At 43.5% G+C, this 12,300-nt stretch overlaps 1 protein-coding gene across 17 annotated transcripts in view; it reads left to right on the top strand.

Annotated features, from left to right (window-relative positions):
- The window catches only part of FBRSL1 (fibrosin like 1), a 548,072-nt gene that overhangs the window by 441,610 nt on the left and 94,162 nt on the right, over positions 1-12,300 (top strand). For 13 of the 17 annotated variants that reach the window (XM_037376317.1, XM_037376275.1, XM_037376290.1 and 10 more), the window contains one exon: positions 4,965-5,018. The exons of the other annotated variants lie outside the window; for them this stretch is intronic. In XM_037376317.1, coding sequence (XP_037232214.1) covers positions 4,965-5,018 — 54 coding nt within the window. The remainder of the gene's footprint in view (positions 1-4,964; positions 5,019-12,300) is intronic. 17 annotated transcript variants of the gene reach the window in all.

Below are 12,300 nucleotides of genomic sequence, written 5' to 3'. Positions count from 1 at the left end.
TGCTTTGCCTTTATACACCTCTTGTTCTCCTAACTACTATGTAAGAGATTAGGTAACCATAAGATTAAAATGTCCACAAAATGAGAGATGCTAGTGAATAATTCCCTTACTTACTTAACACCAAGGGTAAACTATTAAGGGCTTACATTCTGTTCCAGGTTTCATTACATTATTTCTGTTTATCTATTGAAAATAGGTCCGAAGGAAAAGAAAATCTCTAGCCTTAATAGTGTAAACACAAATGACTTTATCCTCCTGCTGGTGAAAGTGAAATATACCTAAACGTGTATATGTGATGTGGATTCAGTAAAACTTGGTAGCTGGGTACGCGTTTTCAAGAGTTCCTGTAACATCCTAAGGATCGCCTAGGAGCTGACTTTCAGATGAAGAAAGCACTTATAAAAGTGACTTGAATACAGCCTTACTTTTTTAGTAGCAGTTGCCTTAAGCAAGAAAATAATTTGTTTCCACACACTTGCCCTTCAGCATTTTTCGTGCTCAGAGGCCAGAGCGGGTGGTTAGCCTCCGGGATCCCAACGGATCCCAACGCTGAGCTGGCCGGCTGCGCCGCCTGCGCACGGGCTCAGAGGTGTTAAAACCAACAGAGGGAAAAGGTGAACAATCTTAACACCTCTGTCACTGCTGGGGAATTTGCCTAATATTTGAGCCTCTCGTTTAAAATCTGAGTGCTGGTGATTCTAGCAATTTTTCAAATGGCTTGTCCAGCTTTTGTCCCTTGAGTTACAAATGTGTTCCAGCTTTGCGGGGTTTCTCTGGAAATCGCCGTTGCAGGGATTCCAGCAGCCGAGGCGGCGCAGTGACCCCTGACGGTGGCTCTGGTGATCGAGGCAGGTTTGCACAGCTATCACTATTTTTAGGAAGTTAAAGGTGCGATGGCTGTTTTGAAGTCGAGGCCCCGATTCCAGCGGTTCATGGACACGTTTTGCAGTATTCTGTGTGCCACCCCGTGGCTGCCGGCGCACGCTGCAGCTGGTGAGGCGCGGCTGGCTTCCGCAGGACAGTCCCAATTTTAGTGTCCTCTTGATGGTTTTATTTTGTGTCTTGGTTTAGTGTCAGTTATCTGTTCTGATCCCCCTAACACTGACTCGGTTGCGAGATCCTGGTCGTTGGACATGCAAACCGGAGTGGTGGCTGCTCACTGCTGACCAGTGTGTTGCTTTCAGTGTTTGTGGCAGGGCTTGGCTTTCTGAAAAGGTGGGAAAATGGTGCTGGACTTAAGCACAGAGAGTTTGCACAAAGGAATCGGTGACATTTCTGCACCCTGTAGAAAGGATTGCCGTCAAGGAAACTGAAAATCTCTGTGTCTGATGCTGCTGGAAGGACTTGATCACAGGTGGTGATGCTGTGGTGGTAATCTTCCTTGCTGCCCTGCCCCATTACCCTGCCGGAGTTTTACAGGTCATGACCCCTGCATTAACCATCCCACAGGCGCAGTTTAGCCTGAGAGCATCTCTCAAGGTAGCTAATGTCATTTTAAACACTAAGAATGGCAACCTGTGATTGTTGCTTCTTGTAAACTTAAACTAGGATGGTGCTGTTGGCATGGATATAGAAAAATAGGTTCTCCAAAATAGCCACTTATACCTTATATGGCTGCATTGAAAGGGTTAAAGATAAATAAAATGTGCATTCTTTAATAGTATAAAAATAAACCTTACTTTCTGTTGGGTGGTAGGAGAAGAGTTGGAGTTTACGTGAAGACAGCTTTTCAGGGTGGCTGTGTTGTTACCAAAGATATTTCTAGGTTGCTAACAAAATGAGATTTTTTTTTCAAATATTTTTTATTTTGAAAGTACTCAGCCTAGCTTATGTTCTTGTGGAAAGACCATTACAGTTAAATTGCTGTGGAAGGTAGCTTCATTTTTAATACTGAGTTGAAGCAAGCTGGATCCGTTGTTTGCTGTGGTGTTTCTGCGGGGGGTAAAAAACATCTGTACGTGGATGTGGTTTCTGCAGTAACGGTTATACCAAAGGAGAATCAGGGACATGAAGGCTGTAAATCTTGGGGTTTTTTTCCGTGGAATAATCAACAATAAAAAGCGTTCAGGCGATTAAGATGCCTGCGAGTAGATCCTTACTCCAAAGCTGTAGGTTATGAAGTTGTAGTACAGTCGGCCTTCAAAATGGTTAGAAATCCGTCATAAATATCTCTTTACCACATACCTTCTATCTCCCTGGATGATTGGCTTTCTAGCAAAGCCTTCCATAGAGGGTGTACTGTAATCCTTTTACATTACTTCTTCAGTGCAGATTACGCAGCAAGAAATAATTAGGAGATTAATTTTCACCTGTCACTGCCAATAATAGATAACCTTGATACAGTGACAGGGCTAGGAATTTGGGGAGCGGAAAAGCATTTAACCCTGTAGTGATTGCTGCAGGGACCAGGCAGAAAATGGTTGCCAGAACATGACCTCCCTGCTTGCTGTCACGAAAAGGGAGAGACGTGTTAGTCTTTCAGCTTCCTTGTCTCCTGCGAACGCTTTGCCTTTATCCGCGAACGTGTGCTGTAAAATTCGCTCTGTGCCGCAACGGTGCCACACGCGCCTCGTGCTAATCAGCCCGGAGCAGACGTTGGAGACCTTTGTAGCCTAGTCTTTTAATTCAAATGCAGTTCTGTTGCTTTTCATGATTTCAATTCCCAATCTGACTGGTATTCCGAGTCTGCTAGGGAAAGGAGCAAACTAATGAAGATGGCTTCATTAGGCAGCGCGGAGTTTAGCCCTTGCTTCTCTCCAACAAATGCAGCTGATAAAACATCCCAGAAGTAACTGTGCTTTTGGTCTTAAGAGGAAGCGGAGCTGAGGTGTTTCTGCTCCCTTTCAAAATTAATTACTAGCTCGCATCAGGCGAGCTTAAAAATGGAGCCTGCGCTCTAAGACAGTGAAGGTAAATGGGAAGGAGAAAAAAAAGCCACTCTTCCCCCTCTGCTGTAGTCGTTGGTGTGTTTTTTTTTTTTTTCTTTTGTGTGGAAGTTTAAATCTACAATCTGTTGAAAACGTAATGGGAAACCAGCCTACAGAAAATGCCATTATTCATATCATCGTGAGCTCATTTATTTTATCTGCAATAGTAATGATAAGACAGGCTGCTTGGCAATGCTGATAAGCTGAGAAATATCTTAGAGCTATTTGTAAAAGTTAAAGCAGATCTTGGTACTGAGAGATAGGGAAACTGATGAGCCTTTGGGCAATCTGCAGAGCTGAAAGCTAATAAAGATTTTAATAGGAAGGCCTCATTAGGATTAGGGAGAAGATCTATTATCTGGGATTTACACAACACAAACAGTGAGGCAACTTTAATTTTTACTTCTTTGTTCATTAAATACTATTGCGGAACATGAAGCCTTTTAAGTGATCTGGATCTCTTTGTACGTTCAAGGAGCCATCGCCAGCTCTTGGTTGAGCAAAGACGGAAGGGCAGGTTGTGCAGGAATTTGTTTGCCACATGAGAAATGCCAGTAAGCCATCATATTCGGGGGCCAGGCACTTTTTGGAGGTGCAGAAATGAAGTTGTTTGCAGGTGCCTGGGTGGCAGGGTACTTGGCAGCATCTTTTTTCTGTTGTGAACAATATTTCTGATCTTTTGGCCCTGAAGAGGCCATCTTCAGAAAGAAATGTAACATGTTGCTGTTGTGCTGGTTCTCTTGGTGGTGAGACTGAGACAGCATTACTGGATAGCTTGTCCATCCAGCAGCCTAGCAGGGTGCTAACTCCCAGTCCCCCAGTGGTGGCTTTTTTATTAGTTGTGATCACCACACAGATAAACTGTTATAGCAGAGGAGCTGTCTCCAGTGCCACTGGAGATGGCACGGTAGGAGTACGTGCCATGGGTGACCTGATTGAATGGGTTGGTAGTTACACGACAGGGTCGGTTTTTAGCACCATGTGCGTTCTTACATGTGATGTACAAAACATTTGCTTTTGGGGGACCCTGAGTGTGTGCAGACACCTGTCTCATGGGCTCAGCTGCTTTATTCCTTGCACTTAGCATGTAAGGCGCATGTAAGCGGCTGAAACACAGATATATTTAATATTTTTTCTCAAGGACCATCCAGACTTTTCTTTGTGGTTAAATTGAATTGTAAAGCAGGAAGAGAAGCCATGCTGGAACATTCTTTGGTTTGTTGTCAAGGGCCAAGTCATGTTGTAACCTGATTCTGCTAACGTACAGTTTAAACCCTTTCTACACACAGCCGATGAGATCTAGCTGAACCTCTAATGCAGATGAAGGGGTTTGTTACGTGATATCCCTGCTGGCTGTGAAATGTCACTTGTGTGACCACACCTGTGTTTGGGAGCTGGCTGGTTTCTTCTTTCGGTGGAGCACAGACCCATACAGGAGTCTCAGCTTCTCCCCTGCTTTCATGGCACAAACCAACTCCTCCTGGATCAATTAACCCTTGTGGTAACTACAGTAACATTGCTTCCATGGAGGAGTGCTCTTTGGAAAGTATCTTCTTGTATTTTCAGTTGTCTTTAATACAGTGTAGCAGCCAGAAACCAAAAGGGAGCGCAGCACCACAGCCACAGAGAAGTCTGTTCCAGAGCATAGTTTGGGATCTGCTGGTTTGAAGCAGTGGTTTCATAGGGCCTACAGCGGATAGCGTAATGGTGTAGGTAACTCCAAGTATTTCACCTTCCATGTGCTTAAGGAGCTTGGAGCAGCTGCAGCTGTAATCCCCTCTGTGGAGGCAGATGGGCAGGGCTGGGGGAAGAGCATGGCACCTACTGCCCAGGGCAAAACCACCTTTCTTGCAGTGGGTTGGTGTTGGGTTATTGCAGCTTGTTCGTAACGAGTCACAGTTTATGTCGGTGAACCACCTTGGCCTCCTAAAGAACTAGCGCTATTTGCACATAGCATGTTGCTCCAGCAAGGCTGCCATTTGAGAAGTTTCTAATATTTATGTTTGATATGAATGAAACTTTTTGTTTTGTCTGTAGACCGCAACGGAACTGGAGCTGACTCGTATCAGGAGTGCCTTGATAACAAGCAAGGTATGAGATCAAGTCTCTCCAACATGGGCACTTGGGACTGATATAGCTTGATTTCTTGCAGCTGAATTGGTTGCTGTCTCTGTCTGTCTCACTCTCTCTGTTTCCCCTTCCCCCACCCCCACCCCCCCATTTTGTTCCCCCTTCCCCCACCACTGTCTCCAAGCCAATTCACTGTTAACAGTTCCATGTCAGCTAACCTGTTAGCTCAAGGACTCATTACACGTTTGTGATAAGGTTTCTTGTGTCTAGCAGCCCAAACCCTCTGTTATTAAGGGAAGCTTGTAAAACAAAAGTAGCATGTGCACTTGCTTGCAGCTGTCTTCTTCCTTGAGGTTTACTTGCACAGCCAAGCAGAAAAATACTAAAGTAAAAGTGGAGTTAAGGGAAGGCACGTGCTGGGCTGGGTTACCTTAGTGCCAGACATCCTGTTACAGTTTGTGTGCTGACATGCTGACTCAGCCTTGTCCAGCCTGCTGTCTTCTCCTGTGGTAAAGTAGGTAAGAGCTGGAAAAGTCTCATGTGACTTACAAGGGAGTGATGATGGTGAAGGAGGAAACTGTTATCCTTCTATTATAAACATGGGAAGAAGAGTCACATCAATAGAAATGAAAATCTTAAAAGTATCTCAGAAACAGGACCCAAAGGCAAGGTTATTGATTTTGTATTTAGAAAAAGGGTTGGTGTATTATGTTCTCTTCAGATGTCCTCTCTGAAAACTGCAATCAGAAGTGCTACTCCATCGGTGTAGCCACGTAGTGGGTGTTGAACCTTCTGGTAATCAGGGAGAACAAGTACCCTTCAGTCCAGAATTGCATTCATTATCAGCTACAAGAAAGAGATAAGAGGAAATGCTTATCCTAACCAGGTCATAGGCATCAGTTATATGTCAGCTTTTTACCCTGTTGTTGACCCCAGATCTGTGACGGTAGCTAGAATGGTCATTTGCTGAAATTCTGACCTTCCTTGTGTAATTTTCTAAAGTAGTACCGAGAAACAAACAAACAAAAAAGTCTGTCCCAGTTTTGGTGCTTGGTTGGGTTTAATTTTCCACTGGTGTCTATGCTTTCAGTATCCATCAGTCAGTGTTACATGTGCTTGAAGTCAAAGCTGCTGTGGAGTGCATCCCTCTTGCTGTTGTTGGGTTTGGGGTGGGTTATTTGGGGGGCTTGGGGTTTCTTTTGTTTGTATTGTTTCCCTCCTCTGAAAAAAAAAACCCACCAAAACACCCCACGTTGTCTCTCTGGTGACCTTTAACTCATCTTTTTTCACTATTATTTTTTGCTGGTTGTGGTAAATACCTAATCATTGCTAAGCTTTCATTTCAGAAGTTACAACTGGAAGACTAATGTGGAAGAACTGTAATCAATAATGGCTTTTTTTATTAGATTAAGTTTAAAAGCCTTCTAGACCAATGTAATTCAGGATGCTTCTTTGATAGATAGTTTGTTCTTAGAGAGAACAGTTTTTTCCAACAACATTTTACTGGTTGGCTGGGGGTGGGGTGGGGTGGGTGTGTTCCAGTTGGCATTTTGTAGAAAGCAACTGAATTTCGGGGGTTTTAAAAAATAGCCTTCTCCTTTTTGGAAACCAATTGCAGTCCCTTTGATGTGCCAGTTACCCTGGTTTATCTGACAGGTGGTATTAAACGGTGTTATATCCATCACTTTGATTTGTCTGTCAGAACCCTAAATTTTTCTTGCAGTGTGTTTTTTTGATGGGTTTCTTTGACTTCGTTAACATGTGAACAAGCTGTATCATTACAAGTGCTTTCAGTCCAGTATGAATTGGATCTGGTGTGGTTAATTTACCATGTCTGTGCTACGTCATCATATTTAAAGCAACAACCTTTTAGAATGCAGAGGTTTAAAGGTAAAAGTACACACAGTAACCTGTAGTCAGTCCCTTACTGTCCAGTCCACATTACATTTTGTGAGCATGCAGTGGAGTTGAATCCACCATTTGCAACAATTTACGGAATAAAAAATATATGGCTGGCACCAGACACATAATTCTGGTTGCTCTCTGCTATGTTCAAAACAAAACACTGCCAATGGCTGGAAGTAGCAGTGGCTCTTTAAAAGTACTAAATCTTTAAGCTATGTGAAATGCAATTGCCATGGATGCTTTTTATAACAGCATGCTTGTCTCCTAGAAATTATGCTATAATGAGGCTTGGTTTATATATTTTACCCCTTTCCTCATTAAAGTGCTATCTCTCGGAAGAAGCGCTTTGTGTCTTGAAATACTGCGCGGTTAAAATGAAGGCAGGTTTATAAGGATTTAATGTACTTGGGAGCCAAGGTTTTGCAGCTTTATGGCAAAGATGTTTTAACAAAGGGCTTTATGGTAAGGGTGTGCTGTATTTTAGTCAGGCAGTTGCTCAAGCGAAAATTTTCAGTGTGAGCACGTCACAGCAGCAAGGAGAAATTCAGAGGGAAACAGGCCTCTGAGATCCAGTCATCGTCTTGGCTGATATTAAGTCTTAATTCTTTGCAATTTGAAGCCCTGCATATTTTTTTTTTTACCTCTTGGCTCAAGGAAGACAAAAGTCTTGCGCCATGTAATGCAACAACATGAGCAGGTCATTTAGGTTTCTCATTTTAGTGCTCAAGGGCAGGGTGCGGGAGAGTGTGCCCAGGACAGCCACAGGTGGGATTGTTCACACCTTCTCAGCATGGAGCTTGCTTTTTCAGCCTTTTATCTCCAATACTCAGCATAAATGATACCCTGAAAGCAAAATTGTGAGTGTTTGGGGTTTGGAAGTGAGGAGGGCAGCAGTTTGGAGCAGTTGCCCATCCGCTGCTGCTGAAGATGCATCCTGGATCTGCCTGTTTCTCTGGGATACAGTTAATACCCCATGGTTTCCTGAGAGCCAGGGTGTTCTGCCATGGAAAACAGGTACAGAATTACAACCAGACACAGTTGTTGCTGGAGCTCCTTGATAGGAATTCACCGTTACTATAAATAAAACAATTCTGTTTTAATGGTTAGGCAATGAAAATCGCTTAGCTAGGGCCTTGGTGGTAGCCAGGAAGACATAACCTCACATCTTTGAAACAGTGCGCAGAGAGGTGGCCTCGGAAACCAATTCAGAGTATTACATGTTATCATTTGTAGCGCCTTCTCTTATCTGTAGAAAATTGTGGTTTACTTTGCTTCGGCCATTTTCTGTCCATCCCCATGCCCTCAGCTGGCAATGGGGGTGGCGCCCTACTGGGCTCCAGCTTTCCCAGCAGCTACAGGCTCCTGCCAGAGGAGCCCGATACCTTTTACTTCTCCAGTGTTCTCTTTGCGGAGTGTCATGATTCTGTATTACTTCCCCACAGATGAATTAGTTGATGCTTTTCCAAGATGAACATGGTTTCATCTTTCTGATGGCACTATTGACTTCCTGGGACTCTCTATATTTCTTTCTGGTATTTTACACCATGTCCTAAATTCAGTACTGCTTATTGATTTTATTAGCTCACCTGTGGAGGGAGGATGAATGTAATTTGGAGCAACGTTCGGCAGCAAGGATGGAGGGTAATTAATCTTGACAGTGATCAAAATCTGGCTGCAGTTGAGGCGATTGCAGTGCCTCTGTCCCAAGATTATGGAGGACTGAATGCACCTGCCGCGGGTTTGTGCTGTGAATGGTTCTCAGGCGGATTGCTGAGCAGGTGTTACAGGTTTGGGATGTCTGCAGGATCAGGCTTGGTTTTGAAATAGTGGCCATGAACTGAAGAGTTTTCATCCTGTTACCAGTCCCCTGGGCCGTGTAGTCCCAGCGTGTGTCATCTGCTATTAGTCTTGATGCAACCAATGACCTTGTTTGTGTGAGCACATTAAACACAACATTAATATCTAATTTGCCTACTTTGAATTCAGACAGGCTGCAATCAATCACCTGAACTCTTGACAGTGAGTATGGCTGGATGGGCTAAGGAGAACAGGTCAAATGCATGCTTGGACCAAAACTCTAGGAAACTGGAAAACTGCTTGTGAGCCTCTGTAGCTGGTGTAGCTGCAGCAGTTGGGGGAAACACGTTCTTCACTGGAAAGGAGAAGCTGCAGGAGCAAGAAACGTGTGGTCTGTGTAGAGGTCTGCTCAGCCTCCGTCCTGCCAGGCAAATACCAGCATGGTAAATGAGAGTGCCAAGAGGCACATCTTGGAAGATATTACTGTGAGAAGTTCTAACCTATTCCAGCTTTTGGATCCCTGTTGAACCCCAGCAAGATTAGTTTCAGGATGGCAAAGATGAATTATGAGGCAGATAAATAAAAATGGCAGACGGGCATGGCTGGATTGAAAAGTGCGGTCAAAACAGTTCTGTCACTGAAGATGTTATTTCCATTAAATGTTTTGAGATTTAATATTGATTTCAGTGAAATTACCCTTGAAAACAGATTTCCTCTGAACCTTGATTTTTATATATTTGTTCTGGAACAGCTTTAGGAGGTGGAAAAATGAAACTTTTGCTTCAAACAATTTTTATGTTTTGAAATTGGCTTTTTCACTGTATGAACAGTGAAACAATTTTAAAACATTATTTATTATTTGTATTCCAGTCATGTCTGTGCACTCTAGTTATGGGCTAAACATCATTTTGCTAACCACAATGCAGACGGGGTGGGGGGGTCAGTTTCTGCCTGAATAAGCTTTGGTTTTGTATTTCTGACTAGGGCTGCATTGATTGCCAGGGCCTATTTAAACAAAAAAAAAAAAAAACAACAAACCAAACCAAAAAAAAACCCCAACAAAAAAAACCCAACCTTCTCATTTTACAATATGTTGGCTGCCTTTTTGTTTAAAGAATTATAAATACATCAGCAGATTTTCCACAAAAACACATATGCTTTCTTCCTGATGAGCGTGATGACGCACTGAGAATCCTTGCAAGAGGCCTTGAATCTCCTTCAAGTAGAAGATAGTGCTGAGGTTGGAATTGAAATTTTAAATAACTCTCTTCATTATAAAAGATGCTGGTGGGGCCTTGTTACTGAAGAATTGCCATTTTCTGACTAATTTTTTTTGCCAGCATGGGAACAAAGAAAGAAAGGAGGAGGCAGAATAAAAGCCTGTGTGAGTGTAGTACAGAGGCTGCAGCTCTCTAAACTGGTATCTGGAAAGAGTCCAGGCTGTTGTAAATATGAACTTTTGTCAATATTCCCCAAGCTTCTCCGGACTCTAGGGTGGGCTTTATTAGCTGAAGGTCACACCATTGTGCTGTCTCCCTCTCCTGAGACCTCTGATACCTTCCTGAAAGGACAGCCCATTATCCCTGGGCTTAGAAGCCAGCTTTCTCTTCAGTGGCGCTGAAGCTGATAAGCTTAAGAAGCATATTTCATCCCCCCAGTGCTGCTTTCAGGAGACAAACAGTGTTTATCGTTCCTGATTAATTCCAGTTGAACAAAAAAATAAAATAGGAGGCATGTGTGCACAAGTGCGCGCACACACAGACACAGAGTTGATGGGTTTTTAGGCTGGTCTTCTTGCATAAGGTCAACTCATTGCACTGGCCGCAGCGAGCAGCGTCTGCTACTGCCTCTCTGTTTTTCCTGGGTGGTGTGTCCGAAGATTGATTTAGTGACATGAGAGGATCCTGGGCTGCGATCGGTGGAAAGGGGGACTGGGTAGCAGCAGCCTGAGCATCGAGGTTGGAATTGATCTGTGGCAATTAAGCGTTAAGGTCTGTGAGAGCAGGACCACCCGCTGGGAGAGTGGCTTTCCATCACCTGCGAAAGATGAATGGCCTGAGGAGAGAGAAGGGCAGGGACTTCGTACTCAGCTACCTGAAAAGAATCATAAAAACACAGTGTATCTCGCTTCTGTGTCTTGCAGCCCTGCTCATCACAGCTAAATCCCTTTGCTGGGAATTATATGCGAGAGAGTTGGAAGATACGGTAGTTGCTTCTGCTACTTTGGTTTCTTCATTTCCCGCTTTGGATCTGGCTTGAAATTTGTCAGTAGGCACCTTGCTGATTTTCTGGTCACTTACTGTTCCAGTAGGAATATCTCCCATACATGGCTCCTAGCTTCTTAGGGTTACTTTTTTCCTTGTAATGAGATTCAGAGTATAGAATAAGTAACAATGAGTAACACATGCGATGAATAATGTGTTGTCCATCTTAACACACCTGCAGCTCTGTAAGGGGCCCAAGTAGCATGCCCCAGGGCTGGGGCATCCAGGGCAGGTGAGCTGTGCTGCATGCTTCTCTCCAGCATGGCCTTGCTGTGTAAGACACCTTACCTGCCTGTGCCTGAGGTATTCAAGTGGAAGATGAGAATATTGGCACTGTACACGGTCCTGTTTGGATGACCGTGCAGCTGCAGTGCAGGTTAGGTGTTTTGCGAAGAGCTCTGTTTCCTTCAGTTTTGTTGTTACACTTGCCGAGGTTGAGGAGTGAAAGAAGAGATTGCACGTGGCTGCAAGGAGCCTGTTGATACTTGGACCAGAGGAGATGATACTTCACTCCACAAACCTCTGTAATTTTTTCAGCCTTTTTAAAAAAAGGTAAAAATATTTGAGAGCTGTGGTGTGTGGACGGCTTTCTCTTGCTTTGCTGTGTGCTGATGTTGAGCAAGTGGGCCCCGCCAGCAGGTAAGGGGCTTCACTGCTCTGCCCCCGCCTCTGTTGCAGAGCTGCATCAAACGCCCGCTGCATTTGCACCAGACAAAAGCGAATCAGCTACTTAGTGTATATTGCATCAAATCTTTGTTTTGCTTGCCACATGGTCTATGTTTAAGCCAGATTTTTGGTACTCGGGTTACAACTTAATTTCCTTTGCCAGAACAGAGAATGCAAAATATTAAAAATAATTTTACAAAACTGTGTTTACTTCTTACCAGTGAGAACCACGTTTAAAAGACAGATTTTGCTATTACAGCTCCAGCACTAGTGTAAACAGGGTCTAATGCGAAAGTCTGTGAAATAATAGGGCTATTGGTCATCTTTGGGGTAAAAGGAATTTCTGTAGCACATTTCAAACCAGAATAAACCTGAAACTTCAGATGACCAAACACAACTAGCACGGCTATTTTAAAATGTCTATAGTAGCATGAAATGGGAGTGGTGGGCCTCTAATATTAGTTTCTCAAAGGTAAACTGCGCAAGCCAATGTGAGTTGGGGGCACTTACTTTTGTCTTGTGCATTGGATTAAACTTGTCATTCTTCACATAAAATAGAATACAGTTAATTTTTAGGTGCAGACATCCTTAAATATACCACAGACACCTCTTTAAGGGAAAAGTAGATTTGAGAGAGAACATTACTTTGAAATCTTCTGAAAGATTCTGAA

The sequence above is a fragment of the Falco rusticolus genome, chromosome 1 (assembly GCF_015220075.1).
Source record: "Falco rusticolus isolate bFalRus1 chromosome 1, bFalRus1.pri, whole genome shotgun sequence".
NCBI classification, from domain to species: domain Eukaryota; kingdom Metazoa; phylum Chordata; class Aves; order Falconiformes; family Falconidae; genus Falco; species Falco rusticolus.
This window is presented reverse-complemented; position numbering and strand designations above follow the sequence as displayed.